The sequence below is a fragment of the Coregonus clupeaformis genome, chromosome 24 (assembly GCF_020615455.1).
Source record: "Coregonus clupeaformis isolate EN_2021a chromosome 24, ASM2061545v1, whole genome shotgun sequence".
Taxonomy (NCBI): Eukaryota; Metazoa; Chordata; class Actinopteri; order Salmoniformes; family Salmonidae; genus Coregonus; species Coregonus clupeaformis.
The window spans coordinates 6,347,997-6,371,483 of NC_059215.1; the positions used below are offsets into that span (position 1 = coordinate 6,347,997).

At 48.0% G+C, this 23,487-nt stretch overlaps 1 protein-coding gene across 1 annotated transcript in view; it reads left to right on the forward strand.

Annotated features, from left to right (window-relative positions):
• The first annotated feature begins 1,457 nt into the window (after positions 1-1,457).
• The window catches only part of abcd1 (ATP-binding cassette, sub-family D (ALD), member 1), a 50,375-nt gene continuing 28,345 nt past the window's right edge, over positions 1,458-23,487 (forward strand). The window contains exons 1-7 of the mRNA XM_045207007.1: positions 1,458-2,575; positions 2,808-3,037; positions 5,845-6,027; positions 6,253-6,384; positions 12,785-12,965; positions 17,294-17,436; positions 19,168-19,339. Of these exons, the coding sequence (XP_045062942.1) occupies positions 2,176-2,575; positions 2,808-3,037; positions 5,845-6,027; positions 6,253-6,384; positions 12,785-12,965; positions 17,294-17,436; positions 19,168-19,339 (1,441 nt within the window). The 5' untranslated portion in view covers positions 1,458-2,175. The remainder of the gene's footprint in view (positions 2,576-2,807; positions 3,038-5,844; positions 6,028-6,252; positions 6,385-12,784; positions 12,966-17,293; positions 17,437-19,167; positions 19,340-23,487) is intronic.

Genomic DNA, 23,487 nt, shown 5'->3' on the forward strand with positions numbered 1-23,487 from the left:
AGCTGATGGCCATACTGTTGGCCTCGCAGTGGGCGGAGCTGATGGCCATACTGTTGGCCTTGCAGTGGGGGGAGCTGATGGCCATACTGTTGGCCTTGCAGTGGGTGGAGCTGATGGCCATACTGTTGGCCTTGCAGTGGGCGGAGCTGATGGCCGTACTGTTGGCCTTTGCAGTGGGTGGAGCTGATGGCCATACTGTTGGCCTTGCAGTGGCGGAGCTGATGGCCATACTGTTGGCCTTGCAGTGGGGGGAGCTGATGGCCATACTGTTGGCCTCGCAGTGGGCGGAGCTGATGGCCATACTGTTGGCCTTGCAGTGGGCGGAGCTGATGGCCATACTGTTGGCCTTGCAGTGGGCGGAGCTGATGGCCGTACTGTTGGCCTCGCAGTGGGCGGAGCTGATGGCCATACTGTTGGCCTTGCAGTGGGCGGAGCTGATGGCCATACTGTTGGCCTTGCAGTGGGCGGAGGAAGTCAAACAAGACAGAGTAGTTATTTGCTCTGATTCATGTGCAGTGTTAATGATTCTCCAGTCCTTTAGCTCACGTAGCAGACAAGACCTGCTTTATGAGGTGCTTCAAACCCATGGCAGGATTAGACAGATGGGTATACAGATCAGATTGACTTGGGTCCCAGCCCATGTGGGGGTGGAGAGGAACGAGGCAGTAGATGTACTGGCTAAACAAGCACTTAGTAGTGGGGACGTTGATGTTGTAGTTTCAATGAGCAAGGCAGAGGCAAAAAGACTGGTATATACAGTGATGGTGCAGAGATGACAGGAGCAGTGGAATAGAGATTCTAAGGGAAGGCATTTATTTAGACATTTTAGTCATTTAGCAGACACTCTTATCCAGAGCGACTTACAGAAGCAATTAGGGTTAAGTGCCTTGCTTAAGGGCACATCGACAGATTTTTCACCTAGTTGGCTCGGGGATTAGAACCAGCGACCTTTCAGTTACTGGTACAACGCTCTTAACCACTAAGCTACCTGCTGGGGAAAGTCAGGGAGGACAGCAGGAAGGGACAGAAGAGAGGAGGTTATTTTTAATCTATATTTACAAGATTAAGGGTGGGACACAGCCAATTGAATAAGACCTTAAATGTGATAGGAAAGCATCCAACAGGAAAGTGTGATTATTGCCAGGAAACAGAGACCGTGGAGCATGCATTGCTAAAGTGTGGGCAGTATCAGAGGGAAAGAGAGAGGATGAGATCTAGTATGAGGGAGAAGGGGATACAGGAAATTAGTTTAAAGAGTATATTGAGTAGAACGTCATTAGATATAGTCTCAAATATTTTGTTATCTTTTTTTAAGAGCAACGGGGCTGGCAGGTAGGATTTAGTTTCTCCGTCTCTGGCCCACACTCCAATACAGTAGGTGGCGGTAATGCACCATAACGTTGGATGCCAACAGCCGATAAACCCCACTGAAGAAGAAGACCATAGAAGAAGAAGAATCCATGTTGATAAATACTTTTTCCTCTGACGGAAGACGTTGTCAAAGATTACCAGAGCATTATGACTGTCGAAGTCGGGGGGTTAATTTTCAGAGGGTCACCTTCCTAGCTAGCTACTACTGCGAGCTTGCTGGACGGCTAGCCAGCCAGTGACATGGAAGTTTTGGGGGCAGGCAGAAAGTTTAAGCTATAGTTAGCATGCTAGTTAAGTAGCTTAGCAGGTGTTTTTCTTGTCATGTCAGTGGGTATTGTTCGTCTGTAGATACCGCTCGTATAAATATACGGATAGTACATCTAGCTAGTTGTCACTGTACCAGCTATGTAGGAGAGAGCAGGTTCATCTCAATCACAGCTTGCTACGTGCCTGGTTGTTAGCCGAAGTGCTAAAGTTAGCTAGCAGTAACACTGCGTATGCAATGGATTGTCTATCGACATTTCTGTTTCGCTTGAAAGAGGTTGGTTCATGGTTGCTTTAGCTGGCTAAGTTAGTGTTTATTGCATTTTGTTATACATGCAACGTTAATGTAAAATAGGTAACTATCATTGAATAGGCAGCGAGAAGCACCTTAAGTTGTTATAAAAAAGTTGCTAACTATATAAAGAGGTCATCGAGGGACTGTAACGTTAACAGGTGTTTCAGTTGGAGAACTCCGCTATATTTGGTCTCATTCTGAATGTGCATTCTGCACTAAAACAGCTTAGCTAACCAGGTATCAAAATGTTGGTCATGTATGAAAAGATTCCAGAGCAGCTCAAGAAAACCTCCCATGTCAGGAAAGCCGTTATCCTTCTCGTCGCTGCCTACGGAGTCAAGAAACTCTACCCCTACTTGTGGGCTAAACTCAGGAAGAAAGTTGGGTCCGGTACACCGCTCACAGTCCCCTTAAACTCTAACTGGGTGCTACCGGAAGGGTCCGAGAGAGAAAAACAAGGGAAGAAGAAGAGTAGTAGGTCTCCGGCTGTGAACCAGGAGTTTCTGAAGAGGCTAAGCCACCTGCTTCGTATCCTGTTCCCCCAGCTGTTCTGTAAGGAGTTGGGTCTGCTGGGGTTCCACTCCCTGGCTCTCATCTCCAGAACCTTCCTGTCCATCTACGTGGCCAGCCTGGACGGCATGATAGGTAGGTAGGAAAGACTTTGAATGTTGCCGTTTCGAATCACCAGGCCGGGGTAGATGAACTGGCAACCGGCAGGTGGCTGCTTTCAGATTCCAGGTACCGTACTCCTGCTGTTGTGCTCTTGAGCAAGGCACGTAACCTGTGTGTTTGTCTGGGGCTGTTGGGGAGCAGAGCAAAAGTAGAATATCCATCTTTGCAGATTGGGGTGACTAATACATTTTCTGTTCTCCTACAGTGAAGACCATTGTGAAGAAGGACCCCCAGGCATTTGTGTGGGAGCTGACAAAATGGCTGTTGATTGCAGTTCCGGCCACCTTTGTGAACAGCATGATCCGTTACCTAGAGGGACAGCTGGCGCTGGCCTTCCGCACCCGCTTGGTAACCCACGCCTACAAGCTCTACTTCAGCGACCAGACATACTACCGTGTCAGCAACATGGACGGACGCCTCGCCAACCCAGACCAGGTGTGTGCAGGGGCTGGCTCTAGCCTTTTTGGGGGGTCCTAAGTAAGATTTGGTTGTTCTGAATGTGTTGTGACGTCATGTTGTACCATTTTTCACAGCGTGAAAATGTTCCCAGGCACTAATTGCATTCGCGTCTGTGTGGATGGCAGAGCTCATGCAGATTGTTTCTCTCACACCCCCTCGCCCTTAATTTAGCTAGCTAACTAGCATAATTGGCTGTAAACTGGTCGATATGGCTTGTTCTCAGAGGTGTGCAGTTTTAACTTGTTTGTATAGCTAGCTAGCTAGCTAACTAACAAACAAATATATGCACGGTCAATCGAAAACGTAGCACCCAAGTCTTTGCAATCGCAAAAAAAAAAAATCTCTCCTCACATCAACCCTCAGCACTTTGACGAGCGAGTCTGGGTATTTATATGCTGACCCTCACGCCTCAACAAACCTCTGATTCAATGTTGGTGAACTTTCCAAAATGTCGACAAAACAAAACACGCTAGACAAGGTGGGGATCTTTTTTTGTGTCTGTAAAATGATTTATGTGAGGAATGTCGGTGGAAATATTGATATAATAACCATCATATCGAAGTCAACTTGACACAATTAAATGTTGTGCGGCCCTCCCGCTACTACTCGGGAAAGCATGCAGTTTTATTAGGCTACAGATGAAATAAATTATGAACTTTCACAGGGTGGTGAAAGTGATAAACTTGACGCTCCTTTCCAATAAAAATCGAGGGTCTTATTCTGGTGACCATTGATGCTTGGCTGCCATTTGACCATAAATAAATAAAAAAAGAATGTCCATAATCTCATGTAGGTAATCACTGCACTGTATCTGCAAGCTGTTGGCTAGAGCGCAGGTGCCAATACCACACTTGGTAAATAACGCAACATGTTTTGTGATTAAACCGTCAAGTGGAGTGGAAAATGATGGAAACCCATTTAACTGGTATTTTTGATATGTGAGAATCAAAGTCAATTTGATGGAAACCGCTCTGGTGGGAAAATGCGCATATTGTTTTTATACAGATTTTAGAATATTCACATGAAAATCTGACGCCAATTGGATGGAAACCTAGCTAGCGACTGACATAGCAAGAAAAAATGTTGACGCACAACCAAACAGCAAAATCACTAGCCTATTGTCAATCTACTATAGTAAAAACGTCTATTATTTTGGTCAGTTTGTCGAGAAAGAAATCGCCTGTTCCAAACAGACTCTGGGACAGTTGTGGGAGGAGAGATCCCAAATTCATACAACCAGTAAGCCTCGGCTACATAACAAATAAAACGTATTCAAAAGATAAGAACGTTTAACTTAAAAAGTTGATAAACAAGTATTTATTCACATAAGCGCAAAAGGCAGTAGGTTACTCGTAAATGTATGTTCCATAATGCAATTACCAGGAAAACACCGTTGTCAAAGGGCACTTGCACGTGAGAATGGTTTCATGTGACAGATTAAAATATCCATTCGAAATTTAGAAAGAAGCGATCAGATACGCTACTTCGAAGCAAGGTAAGACATGCTTCATATGTATTAAAACGTTCAGGTTTCAAACAAGTGTGTTTTCAAAAATGCATACTGCCTCCAGCTCATTACAAAGTGGTGCAATGCTGATTTAAGGCCGCCTTCCGTTGTCGTTTGATGCCACGTTCAAAACAACTCGGAACTCTCGGACTTCAGTGCGTTCAAGACATCCTGGGTGGAAAAAACCTCTGACTGGGATTTGTTTTGTTTTTAAACGGTCATCCAACTCGGAATTCCAACTCGGGCTTAGGACTTTGTGACCTGAAGATCACTGACGTCATGATTTGACCTGGTATTTTTCAGAATTCAAGACAACTGGGACCTGCTGGGGGGAAAAAAGGAGCTCCAACTGGGAAAAGAGCTCCGACTTTCTGAACTGAAGATCACTTGTATTTCTTCAGAGTTCCCAGTTGTCTTGAAAGCACCACAAGATGATGCAACAGCAGCTCTTGTGCTTTCTGACAGATTTTCCACTCAAACGCTCTGAATCTGTATGCTGCAGGCCTGTGATAAATAAGATGCATAACGAATATACTGTACACAAGCGCCAATTTGAATTCCACTAAATTATGTAAATTAACCTATAGACTGATAAGCATGACCAGTTTTTGATGTATTTCCATCCACTGGTATTTAACTCAATGAAGAGGATAAAAAGCAATGGGACGTATTCTTCTTCTCCTGGACAATTGGCCGGCACCAATTTTTTTTATTTATCTGCTTTTCTAAATAAAATAAAAACTGCTATTACCGGCAAACGAAAGCTCTGGGCACGTGCCCAGTCGGTATTCGGCCGTGATTACTACAAGTTTATATTAGATTTAAAATTGTATATTAACATCACAGCATAGTTTTAAAGATTATATGGCGTTAGATAGCTGGCTAGACTATCTGAAAATGGTTAGCTGACATGGCTAATGGAGTGACTGTCAGTGACTGACATAACAGAAAAATAATTGCTGAAGCACAACCAAATATCGAACTTGCACCTTGTGTGTTCTACTATTCAACAGTAAGTCGACACCCCGACTGAGTTCCTAAGCGACCGCATGTGGCTGTAGCCGGCCCTGCGTGTTTCTGCGCGTCTCGGTCCGTCCCTCTATCTCAAGGGGTTGAGTTCTAAACAAAAATACAAAATGTTCTGTTCTCTGCAAGATAATGAACAATGTCATATTCTTCTCTCCCAGTGTCTGACGGAGGACATGGTGATGTTTGCTGGCTCTGTGGCCCACCTGTACTCCAACCTGACACCAAGCTGTTTGTTTTTCTCCCCCAGTCTCTGACGGAGGACATCGTGATGTTTGCTGGCTCTGTGGCCCACCTGTACTCCAACCTGACCAAGCCTTGTCTGGACGTGGTGGTCACCTGTTATACCCTCCTCAGGACCGCAGAGTCTAAAGGAGCCAACACCACCTGGCCCTCCGTCATCGCCGGCGTGGTTGTGGCAATCACCGCCAAGGTTTATTTATTTAACTTTATTCAGCCTTGATACCTTAAAAAAAAATATATATATATTTGGTTTATTGGGATTTTTCATCATTTGTTGATAAAAAAAAAAAAAAAACATAGCAGTTCAGTAGTACTGTGAATACCAACCTTGTGTTATTATGTTGTCTGTTTGGAGCACTTTGGTTGGGTTTTTGAAAAGTGTGTTGCAAAGAAAATGTATTTTATTATCACTAAGGTTCTGAGGATGTTCTCGCCACGGTTCGGTAAGCTGGTGGCAGAAGAAGCCCGGAGGAAAGGAGATCTGAGGTACATGCACTCACGCATCATCGCCAACTCTGAGGAGATCGCCTTCTACGGAGGACACAAGGTAACTGTCAGATATATACATTTACATTTTCGTCATTTAGCAGACGCTCTTATCCAGAGCCACTTACAAATTGGTGCATTCACCTTATGATAGCTAGTGGGACAACCACTTTACAATATAATCAAATCAAATTTTATTGGCCACATGCGCCGAATACAACAGTGAAATGCTTACTTACAGCCCTTAACCAACAGTGCATTTATTTTTAACAAAAAAGTAAAAATAAAACAACAACAAAAAAAGTGTTGAGAAAAAAAGAGCAGAAGTAAAATAAAATAACAGTAGGGAGGCTATATATACAGGGGGGTACCGGTGCAGAGTCAATGTGCGTGGGCACCGGCTAGTTGAAGTAATATGTACATGTGGGTAGAGTTAAAGTGACTATGCATAAATAATTAACAGAGTAGCAGCAGCGTAAAAGGATGGGGTGGGGGGGCAGTGCAAATAGTCTGGGTAGCCATGATTAGCTGTTCAGGAGTCTTATGGCTTGGGGGTAGAAGCTGTTGAGAAGTCTTTTGGACCTAGACTTGGCACTCCGGTACCGCTTGCCGTGCGGTAGCAGAGAGAACAGTCTATGACTAGGGTGGCTGGAGTCTTTGACAATTTTGAGGGCTTTCCTCTGACACCGCCTGGTATAGAGGTCCTGGATGGCAGGAAGCTTGGCCCCAGTGATGTACTGGGCCGTACGCACTACCCTCTGTAGTGCCTTGCGGTCGGAGGCCGAGCAGCTGCCATACCAGGCGGTGATGCAACCAGTCAGGATGCTCTCGATGGTGCAGCTGTATAATTTTTTGAGGATCTGAGGACCCATGCCAAATCTTTTCCGTCTCCTGAGGGGGAATAGGCTTTGTCGTGACCTCTTCACGACTGTCTTGGTGTGTTTGGACCATGATAGTTCGTTGCTGATGTGGACACCAAGGAACTTGAAGCTCTCAACCTGTTCCACTACAGCCCCGTCGATGAGAATGGGGGCGTGCTCAGTCCTCTTTTTTTTCCTGTAGTCCACAATCATCTCCTTTGTCTTGGTCACGTTGAGGGGAGAGGTTGTTGTCCTGGCACCACACGGCCAGGTCTCTGACCTCCCTCCCTATAGGCTGTCTCATCGTTGTCGGTGATCAGGCCTACCACTGTTGTGTCGTCGGCAAACTTAATGATGGTGTTGGAGTCGTGCCTGGCCATGCAGTCATGGGTGAACAGGGAGTACAGGAGGGGACTGAGCACGCACCCCTGAGGAGCCCCCGTGTTGAGGATCAGTGTGGCAGATGTGTTGTTACCTACCCTTACCACTTGGGGGCGGCCTGTCAGGAAGTCCAGGATCCAGTTGCAGAGGGAGGTGTTTAGTCCCAGGATCCTTAGCTTAGTGATGAGCTTTGAGGGCACTATGGTGTTGAATGCTGAGCTGTAGTCAATGAATAGCATTCTCACGTAGGTGTTCCTCTTGTCCAGGTGGGAAAGGGCAGTGTGGAGTGCAATAGAGATTGCATCATCTGTGGATCTGTTGGGGCGGTATGCAAATTGGAGTGGGTCTAGGGTTTCTGGGATAATGCTCTTGATGTGAGCCATGACCAGCCTTTCGAAGCACTTCATGGCTACAGATGTCAGTGCTACGGGTCAGTAGTCATTTAGGCAGGTTATCTTAGAGTCCTTGGGCACGGGGACTATGGTGGTCTGCTTGAAACATGTTGTTATTACAGACTCAGTCAGGGACATGTTGAAAATGTCAGTGAAGACACTTGCCAGTTGGTCAGCACATGCTCGGAGTACACGTCCTGGTAATCCGTCTGGCCCTGCGGCCTTGTGAATGTTGACCTGCTTAAAAGTCTTACTCACATCGGCTACGGAGAGCGTGATCACATAGTCATCCGGGAACAGCTGGTGCTCTCATGCACGCTTCAGTGTTGCTTGCCTCGAGCGAGCATAGAAGTGGTTTAGCTTCGTCTGGAAGTCTTGTGTCACTGGGCAGCTCGCGGCTGTGCTTCCCTTTGTAGTCTGTAATAGTTTTCAAGCCCTGCCACATCCGACGAGCATCAGAGCCAGTGTAGTACGATTCAATCTTAGTCCTGTATTGACTCTTTGCCTGTTTGATGGTTCGTCGGAGGGCATAGCGGGATTTCTTATAAGCGTCCGGGTTAGAGTCCCGCTCCTTGAAAGCGACAGCTCTACCCTTTAGCTCAGTGCGGATGTTTCCTGTAATCCATGGCTTCTGGTTGGGGTATGTACGTACGGTCACTGTGGGGACGACATCATCGATGCACTTATTGATGAAGCCAGTGACTGATGTGGTGTACTCCTCAATGCTGTCTGAAGAATCCTGGAACATGTTCCAGTCTGTGCTAGCAAAACAGTCCTGTAGCTTAGCATCTGCGTCATCTGACTTTTTTATTAATCGAGTCACTGGTGCTTCCTGCTTTAGTTTTTGCTTATAAGCAGGAATCAGGAGGATAGAGTTATGGTCAGATTTGCCAAATGGAGGGCGAGGGAGAGCTTTGTATGTGTCTCTGTGTGTGGAGTAAAGGTGGTCTAGAGTTTTTTTTTCCTCTGGTTGCACATTTAACATGCTGGTAGAAATTAGGTAGAACGGATTTAAGTTTCCCTGCATTAAAGTCCCCGGCCACTAGGAGCGCTGCCTCTGGATGAGCGTTTTCCTGTTGATTTATGGCCTTATACAGCTCATTCAGTGCAATCTTAATGCCAGCATTGGTTTGTGGTGGTAAATAGACAGCTATGAAAAATATAGATGAAAACTCTCTTGGTAAATAGTGTGGTCTACAGCTGTGGTCTACAGCTTATAGATACTCTACCTCACGCGAGCAAAACCTTGAGACTTCCTTAGTATTATCTATTATTTTTATATTTTTTGGGGGGGGGGTAGGGGGAGGGTAGAAGGATTACTTTGATCCTATCCCAGGTATTCCTTAAAGAGGTGGGGTTTCAAATGTCTCCGGAAGGTGGTGAGTGACTCCGCTGTCGTGAGGGAGCTTGTTCCACCATTGGGGTGCCAGAGCAGCGAACAGTTTTGACTGGGCTGAGCGGGAACTGTGCTTCCGCAGAGGTAGGGGGGCCAGCAGGCCAGAGGTGGATGAACGCAATGCCCTCGTTTGGGTGTAGGGACTGATCAGAGCCTGAAGTTACGGAGGTGCCGTTCCCCTCACAGCTCCGTAGGCAAGCACCATGGTCTTGTAGCAGATGCGGCCTTCAACTGGAAGCCAGTGGAGTGTGCGGAGGAGCGGGGTGACGTGAGAGAACTTGGGAAGGTTAAACACCAGACGGGCTGTGTGAGCCGCGCCGGAGATGCCCAACTCGGAGAGGGTGGAGAGGATGATCTGATGGTTCACAGTATCAAAGGCAGCAGATAGGTCTAGAAGGATGAGAGGAGAGGAGAGAGAGTTAGCTTTAGCAGTGCGGAGAGCCTCCGTGACACAGAGAAGAGCAGTCTCAGTTGAATGACCAGTCTTCAAACCTGACTGGTTTGGATCAAGAAGGTCATTCTGAGAGAGATAGCAAGAGAGTTGGCTAAAGACGGCACGCTCAAGAGTTTTGGAGAGAAAAGAAAGAAGGGATACTGGTCTGTAGTTGTTGACATCGGAGGGATCAAGTGTAGGTTTTTTGAAAAGGGGTGCAACTCTCGCTCTCTTGAAGATGGAAGGGACATAGTGGTCAAGGATTTGTTGATGAGCGAGGTGAGGTAAGGGAGAAGGTCTCCGGAAATGGTCTGGAGAAGAGAGTAGGGGATAGGGTCAAGCGGGCAGGTTGTTGGGCGGCCGGCTGTCACAAGTCGCAAGATTTCATCTGGAGAGCGAGGGGAGAAAGAAGTCAAAGCATAGGGTAGGGCAGTGTGAGCAGGACCAGCAGTGTCATTTGACTTAACAAACGAGGATCGGATGTCGTCAACCTTCTTTTCAAAATGGTTGATGAAGTCATCCACAGAGAGGGAGGATTCAGCAGGGAGGAGGTGGCGGCAAAGAGCTTCCTTGGATTAGAGGCAGATGCTTGGAATTTAGAGTGGTAGAAAGTGGCTTTAGCAGCAGAAACGGAGGAAGAAAATGTAGAGAGGAGGGAGTGAAAAGATGCCAGGTCCGCAGGGAGTCTAGTTTTCCTCCATTTCCGCTCGGCTGCCCGGAGGCCTGTTCTGTGAGCTCGCAATGAGTCGTCAAGCCACGGAGCAGGAGTGGAGGACCGAGCCGGCCGGGAGGATAGGGGACATAGACTTGGAGGGGAGTTGCAGTGAGATTAGTAGAAGAACAGCATCTAGTAAAGATGAGGTCAAGCGTATTGCCTGCCTTGTGAGTAGGGGGAGACGGTGAGCGGGTGAGGTCAAAAGAGGAGAGGAGAGGAAAGAAGGAGGCAGAGAGAAATGAGTCAAAGGTAGATGTAGGGAGGTTAAAGTCACCCATAACTGTGAGGGGTGAGCCATCCTCAGGAAAGGAACTTATCAAGGTGTCAAGCTCATTGATGAACTCTCCAAGGGAACGTGGAGGGCGATAAATGATAAGGATGTTAAGCTTGAATGGGCTAGTGACTGTGACAGCATGGAATATACACGTAGTAAATATGCTGCCTTCTACGGAGGACACAAGGTAAACATGACCGTTGACCGGTCTCACTGTCAGAATGACCCTGCTCAAAGTTCAGAGATATTATGGCGGTTCAAAGAAATGATAAGACTGATGTCTCTGCCTCTCATAGTGGCTCTGGGATTCTGCAGGCATAGTGTACCGCTTGAAGAAATAATGAAAGGACTCTTTGTCTGTCAGGCATTCCAGACATTGCATTGAGTAAAAACACTGTTTCATGATATGATTTTGTAATGTTCTCGCCTGTGTGGCAAAGAGAACCCTCGTTACAGCAGCAGTCAGGTGGTCAGACCAGAAGTCAGCCGCAGGTGGTTAGACCAGAAGTCAGCCACAGGCAGTCAGGTGGTAAGACCCAGAAGTCAGCCGCAGTCAGGTGGTCAGCCCAGAAGTCAGCCGCAGTCAGGTGGTCAGACCAGAAGTCAGCCGGTCAGACCAGAAGTCAGCCGCAGGCAGGTGGTCAGACCAGAAGTCAGCCGGTCAGACCAGAAGTCAGCCGCAGTCAGGTGGTTAGACCAGAAGTCAGCCGCAGGTGGTCAGACCAGAAGTCAGCCGCAGGTGGTCAGACCAGAAGTCAGCCACAGGCAGTCAGGTGGTAAGACCCAGAAGTCAGCCGCAGTCAGGTGGTCAGACCAGAAGTCAGCCGCAGTCAGGTGGTCAGACCAGAAGTCAGCCGGTCAGACCAGAAGTCAGCCGCAGGCAGGTGGTCAGACCAGAAGTCAGCCGCAGTCAGGTGGTCAGACCAGAAGTCAGCCGGTCAGACCAGAAGTCAGCCGCAATCAGCCGGTCAGACCAGAAGTCAGCCGCAGTCAGGTGGTCAGACCAGAAGTCAGCCGCAGTCAGGTGGTCAGACCAGAAGTCAGCCGGTCAGACCAGAAGTCAGCCGCAATCAGCCGGTCAGACCAGAAGTCAGCCGCAGTCAGGTGGTCAGACCAGAAGTCAGCCGCAGTCAGGTGGTCAGACCAGAAGTCAGGTGGTCAAACCCGAGGTCAGTCCGGCGGTCAGACCAGAAGTCAGCTAGCAGCCACAGTCAGGCGGTCAGACCAGAAGTCAGCTAGCAGACACTCTTGTCATGTGACCCAGTAGAAACAAAGTTCATGGAAAACTACTAGAGTGAACCTAATCTCCTGTGTGTGCTGTGTGCTTGCCTGTCTGTGTCCAGAGACTAAGCCTTCGTCCCAAATGGCACCCTATTCCCTACATAGTGCACTACTTTAGACCAGAGCCCTATGGGCCCTCAAAAGTAGTGCACTAAATAGGAGCCATTTGGGACGCACGCTAAGGGTTTGTGGTGTCAGCCTGCGACCTGAACCTGGGGATCAAACCAGTGAAATGCTGCTGTTTTTAAACCCCTGTGTTTCAACACTCTTTAGTGCAGAGCTATGTTGGTTTGCAATCCTGACTCTTACCCACGCCATGCATCGACCCCATGAATTGGTCCTGTGTGACACATTACATTACATTGTAGTAATTTGACTTATCCACAGCGACTTACAGGAGCAATTAGGGGTAAGTGCCTTGCTCAAGGGCACATCCACAGATTTGTTAACCTTGTCGGCTCGGGGATTCGAACCAGCGACCTTTTGGTTTGTTGCGCAATGCTCTTATCGCTAGCTACCTGTTGGTGAGAGAGTGGCGCTTGCAAAGCTAAGGTTGTGGGTTCAATTCCTTCAGGGATCCGATACCCATACTAAAAATGATTATGCACTCACTGAGCTGTACGTGGCTTTGGATGGAAGTGTCTGCTAAATTACAATATGTTATTATCTAGGCCTTATTATTTATATAATATTATATATGTTGATGTGATGTTGTCCTCCCGCCACTAGGTGGAAATGTCCCAGCTGCAGCGCTCCTACCGCTCCCTGTCGTCCCAGATCAACCTGATCCTGTTTAAGCGTCTATGGTACGTGATGCTAGAGCAGTTCCTGATGAAATACCTGTGGAGCGCCTCGGGACTCGTCATGGTGGCTGTACCTATCATCACCGCCACGGGGTTCTCCAAATACGGTAAGACCCGCCACGGGGTTCTCCAAATACGGTAAGACCCGCCACGGGGTTCTCCAAATACGGTAAGACCCGCCACAGGGTTCTCCAAATACGGTAAGACCCGCCACAGGGTTCTCCAAATACGGTAAGACCCGCCACAGGGTTCTCCAAATATGGTAAGACCCGCCACAGGGTTCTCCAAATATGGTAAGACCCGCCACAGGGTTCTCCAAATACGGTAATGAGGCTGTTCCACTAGTGGTTTTATAACATTGTATTTGAGTGGTCCTATGTTCTGACTCCCTGACCATCCGCTCCTACAAAAATCGTCCGGCGGCTGGATCTAGTTGCCTGCCCGTGCCCTAAGGGAGGAACACCTTAGTCTGTGGTCCAGTGGAGGACTTGGGAGGATGGGCTCATTGTAATGGCTTGAATGGAATTAAGGGAACTGTATAAAACGCAAGGCTGGGGGCGTGAGGTGGGTAGAGGCTGGGGGCGGGTAGAGGCTGGGGGCGTGAGGCGGGTAGAGGCTGGGGGCGGGTAGAGGCTGGGGGCGGGTAGAGGCTGGGGGCGGGTAGAGGCTGGGGGCGGGTAGAGGCTGGGGGCGGGTAGAGGCTGGGGGCGGGTAGAGGCTGGGGGCGGGTAGAGGCTGGGGGCGGGTAGAGGCTGGGGGCGGGTAGAGGCTGGGGGCGGGTAGAGGCGGGTAGAGGCTGGGGGCGTGAGGAGGCGGGTAGAGGCTGGGGGCGTGAGGTGGGTAGAGGCTGGGGGCGTGAGGTGGGTAGAGGCTGGGGGCGTGAGGTGGGTAGAGGCTGGGGGCGTGAGGTGGGTAGAGGCTGGGGGCGGGTAGAGGCTGGGGGGCGTGAGGTGGGTAGAGGCTGGGGCGTGAGGTGGGTTGAGGCTGGGGGCGTGAGGTGGGTTGAGGCTGGGGGCGTGAGGTGGGTAGAGGCTGGGGGCGTGAGGTGGGTAGAGGCTGGGGGCGGGTAGAGGCTGGGGGCGGGTAGAGGCTGGGGGCGTGAGGTGGGTAGAGGCTGGGGGCGGGTAGAGGCTGGGGGCGTGAGGTGGGTAGAGGCTGGGGGCGGGTAGAGGCTGGGGGCGTGAGGTGGGTAGAGACTGGGGGCGGGTAGAGGCTGGGTAGAGGCTGAGGCCGTTGACCATGTCTCTGGAGGAGGAGCACGCTTATTCATGGGCTATGGGTTAGGAATGGGTTGTGTGTGGGGGTTAGGAATGGGTTGTGTGTGGGTTAGGAATGGGTTGTGTGTGGGTGGGTTAGGAATGGGTTGTGTGTGGGTGGGTTAGGAATGGGTTGTGTGTGGGTGGGTTAGGAATGGGTTGTGTGTGGGTGGGTTAGGAATGGGTTGTGTGTGGGTGGGTTATGAATGGGTTGTGTGTGGGTGGGTTAGGAATGGGTTGTGTGTGGGTGGGTTAGGAATGGGTTGTGTGTGGGTGGGTTAGGAATGGGTTGTGTGTGGGTGGGTTAGGAATGGGTTGTGTGTGGGTTAGGAATGGGTTGTGTGTGGGTGGGTTAGGAATGTGTTGTGTCCGTGACCTGGTGAAAGTACAATCAGAAAGGTAGGTTTAGGCTATTTGCTCCATGGTGCAGGCAGTAAACATGTTGACTGTTGACTGAACTCACACACCTATGAGACGCACAAGCTATATATGGGAGTGTCTGTGCGCGCTCCTTAACGTGCCCTGATTGGGGACTCGTCACGCTAACGTGGCTACTTCCAGATGCTGAGTGGGACTCGTCGCGCTAACGTGGCTACTTCCAGATGCTGAGTGGGACTCGTCGCGCTAACGTGGCTACTTCCAGATGCTGAGTGGGACTCGTCGAGCTAACGTGGCTACTTCCAGATGCTGAGTGGGACTCGTCGAGCTAACGTGGCTACTTCCAGATGCTGAGTGGGACTCGTCGAGCTAACGTGGCTACTTCCAGATGCTGAGTGGGACTCGTCGAGCTAACGTGGCTACTTCCAGATGCTGAGTGGGACTCGTCGCGCTAACGTGGCTACTTCCAGATGCTGAGTGGGACTCGTCGAGCTAACGTGGCTACTTCCAGATGCTGAGTGGGACTCGTCGCGCTAACGTGGCTACTTCCAGATGCTGAGTGGGACTCGTCGCGCTAACGTGGCTACTTCCAGATGCTGAGTGGGACTCGTCGAGCTAACGTGGCTACTTCCAGATGCTGAGTGGGACTCGTCGAGCTAACGTGGCTACTTCCAGATGCTGAGTGGGACTCGTCGAGCTAACGTGGCTACTTCCAGATGCTGAGTGGGACTCATCGAGCTAACGTGGCTACTTCCAGATGCTGAGTGGGACTCATCGAGCAAACCATGGCTACTTCCAGATGCTGAGTGGGACTCGTCGAGCTAACGTGGCTACTTCCAGATGCTGAGTGGGACTCATCGAGCTAACGTGGCTACTTCCAGATGCTGAGTGGGACTCATCGAGCAAACCATGGCTACTTCCAGATGCTGAGTGGGATTCCACTACCATGAGAAGTCTTTCCTTCGAACGGACCAGCAAAGTCTATGAAGACGAGACCATTTCATTGCCGTCCACGCCGATGGGTGCAAAGCGGCCTTGGGTGGAGCAGGGACCTCGTAGACCCATCCATGTAGCACCCAGCGACGCACCCGGGACAGGACAGGATCCTTCCAGGTCAGTGCTGCTCTCCTAGAAGCATGGAGAGGGGGCATCACTTCCCAGGGAGGAGGGGCATCAGCCAAAACCTCCAACAGCATCACTTCCCAGGGAGGAGGGGCATCAGCCAAAACCTCCAACAGCATCACTTCCCATGGAGAGGGGCATCAGCCAAAACCTCCAACAGCATCACTTCCCAGGGAGGAGGGGCATCAGCCAAAACCTCCAACAGCATCACTTCCCAGGGAGGAGGGGCATCAGCCAAAACCTCCAACAGCATCACTTCCCAGGGAGGAGGGGCATCAGCCAAAACCTCCAACAGCATCACTTCCCAGGGAGGAGGGGCATCAGCCAAAACCTCCAACAGCATCACTTCCCAGGGAGGAGGAGGTTCAGACAAAGGGATAGCGAGTGGCAGGTGACTCGGGGAATCCACATTAGCCAGCTGCTTCCCTGGACGATAGCGGCGCTCATAACTATGGGCTCCCAATATCTGGATCCATCTGACCATCGAGGGAAAGAATCTGGGGCATGGGCTTCATATGACGAAGCAGGCCCAGCAAGGGCTTGTGGTCGGTTATGGACCTGACAAATTCTGATGCAACGTCTTGACAGCAAAAGGCTCCAACACTAGCTTTATCAGGCAGGAAGCAGTTGTACATGTTGAGAAGCAAACGAAACCGCCGGCGCTCAGACTTGTTCTGCCTCCTTAATGGCCTTTACCTTACCCTGGGCCGGTCACACGCCATCCTCGTCAACATGGAACCCCCAGGAACTCAACACTGGGTGCAGCGAAAATGCGCTTCTCGCTCTGCTGTCGCAGCACTGCTTCCACAAAGCGCCTCAGCCCTTTCCTCCAGCTGAGAGTTATGCTCTTCAAGGGTCCAGCCTGTAATCAGTATGTCATCCATCCAGATACGTCTGGACCCCTGCCCTGTGATGCCTGCTAGCAAGGTGTCCGTGTAGCGTTGAAAAATGGGCACTGCTGTGGACACTCCAAACTGGAGCCTTGTTACCCTGAAAAGCCCCCCTGTGTGTGTGTGTGTGTGTGTGTGTGTGTGTGTGTGTGTGTGTCGATAGTCAGGGCTACCCCTGCGTCACCATCCAAAAGTAGCTGCTGGTAGGCTTGTCTCATGTCCAGCTTTGTAAAAAGAATAAAAATAAATCTAACATACTCTATCTATGTGTCCCCTCCGTTTTACAGTAGTGATAGATTTGCAGCATTAAACCTACAGCTGTTGGAACTATGGGCACCCCCCCACATCTGCAACAGGCTCTGATGTCCTCTCTGGACTCTGGGATCATCACTGTGTTTATCCATCAGACTGAGGGTCTCCCGTCCCAGACGGAGAAGGAGCAGGCTTATAAATGTGTTATGTATGGGCTATGAAGTGCTTATGTATGGGCTATGAAGTGCTTATGTATGGGCTATGAAGTGCTTATGTATGGGCTATGAAGTGCTTATGTATGGGCTATGAAGTGCTTATGTATGGGCTATGAAGTGCTTATGTATGGGCTATGAAGTGCTTATGTATGGGCTATGAAGTGCTTATGTATGGGCTATGAAGTGCTTATGTATGGGCTATGAAGTGCTAATGTATGGGCTATGAAGTGCTTATGTATGGGCTATGAAGTGCTTATGTATGGGCTATGAAGTGCTTATGTATGGGCTATGAAGTGCTTATGTATCCTATGTATGCCATCAGACTCCGAGGACGTGAAGCAGTTGGCCATGAATTTGAAAGAGGAGGACCTAGTGAGTGAGAGGGCTCAGGCCTTTTCCACGGCTAGGAACCTCCTCAACTCAGCCGCCGACGCCGTCGAGAGAATCATGAGCTCTTACAAGGAGGTGAGGCTATAGAAACGACCCCTAGACCCTAACCCCTAGACCCTAACCCCTAGACCCTACTCCCTAACCCCTAGACCCTACTCCCTAACCCCTAGACCCTACTCCCTAACCCCTAGACCCTACTCCCTAACCCCTACTCCCTAACCCCTACTCCCTAACCCCTAGACCCTAGACACTAACCCCTATTCCCTAACCCCTATTCCCTAACCCCTATTCCCTAACCCCTATTCCCTAACCCCTATTCCCTAACCCCTATTCCCTAACCCCTACTCCCTAACCCCTAGACCCTAACCCCTAGACCCTAACCCCTAGACCCTAACCCCTACTCCCTAACCCCTACTCCCTAACCCCTACTCCCTAACCACTAACCCCTAGTCCCTAACCCCTAGTCCCTAACCCCTAGTCCCTAACCCCTAGTCCCTAACCCCTACTCCCTAACCCCTACTCCCTAACCCCTACTCCCTAACCCCTACTCCCTAACCCCTACTCCCTAACCCCTAGTCCCTAACCCCTAGTCCCTAACCCCTAGTCCCTAACCCCTATTCCCTAACCCCTACTCCCTAACCCCTAGACCCTAACCCCTACTCCCTAACCCCTCACTGTCAAGAGGTTAATGATTCCCTACAAGGAGGTGAGGCTCTCATATTTTCATTTATTTATCGCGTCCCAAATGTGACCCCATTCCCTTTCTAGTGCACTACTTTAGACCAGAGCCCTAGGGGTTATAGTGCACTACTTTAGACCAGAGCCCTATGGGTTATAGTGCACTACTTTAGACCAGAGCCCTATGGGGATATAGTGCACTACTTTAGACCAGAGCCCTATGGGGTTATAGTGCACTACTTTAGACCAGAGCCCTATGGGTTATAGTGCACTACTTTAGACCAGAGCCCTATGGGTTATAGTGCACTACTTTAGACCAGAGCCCTATGGGTTATAGTGCACTACTTTAGACCAGAGCCCTAGGGGTTATAGTGCACTACTTTAGACCAGAGCCCTAGGGGTTATAGTGCACTACTTTAGACCAGAGCCCTATGGGGATATAGTGCACTACTTTAGACCAGAGCCCTAGGGGGTTATAGTGCACTACTTTAGACCAGAGCCCTATGGGTTATAGTACACTACTTTAGACCAGAGCCCTAGGGGTTATAGTACACTACTTTAGACCAGAGCCCTATGGGTTATAGTGCACTACTTTAGACCAGAGCCCTGTGGGTTATAGTGCACTACTTTAGACCAGAGCCCTATGGGTTATAGTGCACTACTTTAGACCAGAGCCCTATGGGTTATAGTGCACTACTTTAGACCAGAGCCCTGTGGGATATAGTGCACTACTTTAGACCAGAGCCCTATGGGTTATAGTGCACTACTTTAGACCAGAGCCCTGTGGGTTATAGTGCACTACTTTAGACCAGAGCCCTATGGGGATATAGTGCACTACTTTAGACCAGAGCCCTATGGGTTATAGTGCACTACTTTAGACCAGAGCCCTATGGGTTTATTTATTTAACACTCATTTTAGCAGGTAAGTCGACTGAGAACACATTCTCATTTACAGCAACAACCTGGGGAATAGTTACAGGGGTCAGAAGCGTGCCATTTGGGACTCAGTCATTTAATTGACTTTCATTTGGGAGTCTTGCTCTATCATGATCTAATTGTATAATAAACGTTTTTTAATAAACGTTTCCACCTGCCCTGATTTACTGTATAACCTTTGACCCGGTCCAGGTGACTGAGCTGGCGGGGTACACAGCCCGTGTGCACGAGATGTTCTCCGTGTTCGAGGACGTGCGTGAGGGGGTGTTCCGTCGCTCTGCGGAGGGAGGAGAGGGGGAGACTGGGGGAGGGACACAGGTGGTGCAGCACGGCACCAGGGTGGAGGGACCAATCATGATACGAGGTAAACTGGCTGACAAGGAATTCAACCAATCACTAGGCTATTTTTTTAGACCAGTGGTATTCAGTCGGCGTCTAACTGCAGTTCTATTTTTCTTTTTGTACTTGGATTTCTTTATGTTTTTATAAAATTCAGATTACAGATTATTTTATGGGACAATATACAAACGTTTTTGAGAAGGATAATTTGAAAAATACAATTTTATTGAGTAAATACAGTGGGGAAAAAAAGTATTTAGTCAGCCACCAATTGTGCAAGTTCTCCCACTTAAAAAGATGAGAGAGGCCTGTAATTTTCATCATAGGTACACGTCAACTATGACAGACAAATTGAGGAAAAAAAATCCAGAAAATCCCATTGTAGGATTTTTAATGAATTTATTTGCAAATTATGGTGGAAAATAAGTATTTGGTCACCTACAAACAAGCAAGATTTCTGGCTCTCACAGACCTGTAACTTCTTCTTTCAGAGGCTCCTCTGTCCTCCACTCGATTACCTGTATTAATGGCACCTGTTTGAACTTGTTATCAGTATAAAATACACCTGTCCACAACCTCAAACAGTCACACTCCAAACTTCACAATGGCCAAGACCAAAGAGCTGTCAAAGGACACCAAAAACAAAATTGTAGACCTGCACCAGGCTGGCAAGACTGAATCTGCAATAGGTAAGCAGCTTGGTTTGAAGAAATCAACTGTGGGAGCAATTATTAGGAAATGGAAGACATACAAGACCACTGATAATCTCCCCTCGATCTGGGGCTCCACGCAAGATCTCACCCCGTGGGGTCAAAATGATCACAAGAACGGTGAGCAAAAATCCCAGAACCACACGGGGGGACCTAGTGAATGACCTGCAGAGAGCTGGGACCAAAGTAACAAAGCCAACCATCAGTAACACACTACGCCGCCAGGGACTCAAATCCTGCAGTGCGAGACGTGTCCCCCTGCTTAAGCCAGTACATGTCCAGGCCCGTCTGAAGTTCATTTGGATGATCCAGAAGAGGATTGGGAGAATGTCATATGGTCAGATGAAACCAAAATATAACTTTTTGGTAGAAACTCAACTCGTCATGTTTGGAGGACAAAGAATGCTGAGTTGCATCCAAAGAACACCATACCTACTGTGAAGCATGGGGTTGGAAACATCATGCTTTGGGGCTGTTTTTCTGCAAAGGGACCAGGACGACTGATCCGTGTAAAGGAAAGAATGAATGGGGCCATGTATCGTGAGATTTTGAGTGAAACCCTCCTTCCATCAGCAAGGGCATTGAAGATGAAACGTGGCTGGGTCTTTCAGCATGACAGTGATCCCAAACACACCGCCCGGGCAACGAAGGAGTGGCTTCGTAAAAGCATTTCAAGGTCCTGGAGTGGCCTAGCCAGTCTCCAGATCTCAACCCCATAGAAAATCTTTGGAGGGAGTTGAAAGTCTGTGTTGCCCAGCGACAGCCCCAAAACATCACTGCTCTAGAGGAGATCTGCATGGAGGAATGGGCCAAAATACCAGCAACAGTGTGTGAAAACCTTGTGAAGACTTACAGAAAACGTTTGACCTGTGTCATTGCCAACAAAGGGTATATAACAAAGTATTGAGAAACTTTTGTTATTGACCAAATACTTATTTTCCACCATCATATGCCAATAAATTCATTAAAAATCCTACAATGTGATTTTCTGGATTTTTTTTCTCATTTTGTCTGTCATAGTTGATGTGTACCTATGATGAAAATTACAGGCCTCTCTCATCTTTTTAAGTGGGAGAACTTGCACAATTGGTGGCTGACTAAATACTTTTTTTCCCCACTGTATATTTATTGGTTTCTTTTATTTTTTCTAACATGCTAGCTAAGTTTCCATCCAATTGGCGACAGATTTTCATGCGAAAATATTCTCAAATCTGCATGAAAATATGTGCATTTTCCCACCAGTGGTGTTTCTACCAAACGGACTTGTTGCAGATTTTAAAAAAATATAAAATCTGAGTGATGACGTAGTGCTTAAGTGTTCATGTACTGAATAAAAATGTAAAGTTCAATGTGTTTCCATCGCATTTTAAACTCTACCGATTTTTTTGTTTTGTCACAAACCGTTAAATAGCAAATGTGCCTTCTCTGGTTTTGGCACATGCTCTCTCGCCGACAGCTGGCAGATACAGCGCTGGGTAGGCTAGTCTACACGATGAGATTATTATGGATAAGAGCCAGCAATGTTTTTGTGAAACGGCAGTCGAGCATCGATCATCATGTCACCAGAATAAGAACCTCGATATTTAATTGGGAAAAGGAGCATCAAACTCATCACCGTACCCTTTCACCACCCTGTGAAGTTCATCGTAACTTATTTCATCTGTAGCCTAATAAACTGCATGGTTTCCCGAGTCGTACTGGAAGGACAGGACACCATATCGTCGCGTGACTCCCAAGTTTACTTCGATATGATGGTTATTATACTGAACAAAAATATGAACGCAACAATTTCAACGATTTTGCTGAGTTACATTTCAAATAAGGAAGTCAGTCAATTGAAATGAATTCATTAGGCCCTAATCTATGGATTTCACATGACTAGGAATACAGATATGCATCTAGAGGTGTGGATCAGAAAACCAGTCAGTATCTGGTGTGACCACCATTTGCCTCATGCAGAGCGACACATCTCCTTCGCTTAGAGTTGATCAGGGTGTTGATTGTGGCCTGTGGAATGTTGTCCCACTCCTCTTCATTGGCTGTGAGAAGTTGCTGGATATTGGCGGGAACTGGAACACGCTGTCGTACACGTTGATCCAGAGCATCCCAAACATGCTCAATGGGTGACTTTACATTTACGTCATTTAGCAGACGCTCTTATCCAGAGCGACTTACAAATAGGTGCATTCACCTTATAGCCAGTGGGATAACCACTTTACAATGTTATATTTTTATATATATATATATAAAAAAAAATTGTCTGAGTATGCAGGCCTTGGATGAACTGGGACATTTTCAGCTTCCAGTAATTATGTACAGATCCTTGCGACATGGGGCCGTGCATTATCATGCTGAAACATGACGTGATGGAGGCGGATGAATGGCACGACAATGGGCCTTCAAATTGCCGTCGATAAAATGCAATTGTGTTCATTGTCCGTAGCTTATGCCTGCCCATACCATAACCCCACCGCCACCATGGGGCACTCTGTTCACAACATTGACATCAGGAAACCACTCACCCACACATATTGTCAAATTCTGTAAAATGGTAGATAAATTAAATTCTCTGGTGGACATTCCTGTAGTCAGCCTCAACTTGAGACATCTGTGGCATTGTGTTATGTGACAAAACCGCAAAATTTGAGTGACCTTTTATTGTCCCCAGCACAAGGTGCACATGTGTAATGATCATGCTGTTTAATCAGCTTCTTGATATGCCACACCTGTCAGGTGGATGGATTATCTTGGCAAAAGAGAAATGTTCACTAACAGGGATGTAAACACATTTGTGCACAACATTTGAGAGAAATAAGCTTTTTGTGTGCATGGAACATTTCTGGGATCTTTTTTATTTCAGCTCATGCGTTTTTATATTTTTGTTCAGTGTATATCAATACTTTCCACCACCATTAGCCGCATAATTAACTTTATCGACCAACACATAAAGATCCCACTATGTTGAACGAACAAATTATCGGTCGGCATTTATAAAATTGTACCGAAACTTCCGGTTTCCATCACAGCTGTCGTCATTGTATTAACTGACTTTACTCATGTGGATGGAAACGTGGTATTCAAACTTTTTCAGCGGGAACTCCATATTTTTTTCCGGCATAAAAAAATATGACGACCTTAAAAATCGGTACATTTTGATTTTTACATCCACAAATGACCTTCAATTCATTTACATTTACATTGATCAAAATGAAAAGAAACCAATAAATAAATGTCTCAATAAAATTGTATTTTTTAAATGATCTTTCTCAAACGTTTGTATATTGTCCCGTATTATTAATCTGTACTCTTAATTTTTTTCCAAGTGGGAACTGAACCACTCACTAGGCTATTCTCTTAGACCTCTCAGCCAATCAACACTCTCCTATTAGGGTGTACCGACAAATGTTAATACACACCATCGTTGTTAATACACACCATCGTTGTTAATACACACCATCGTTGT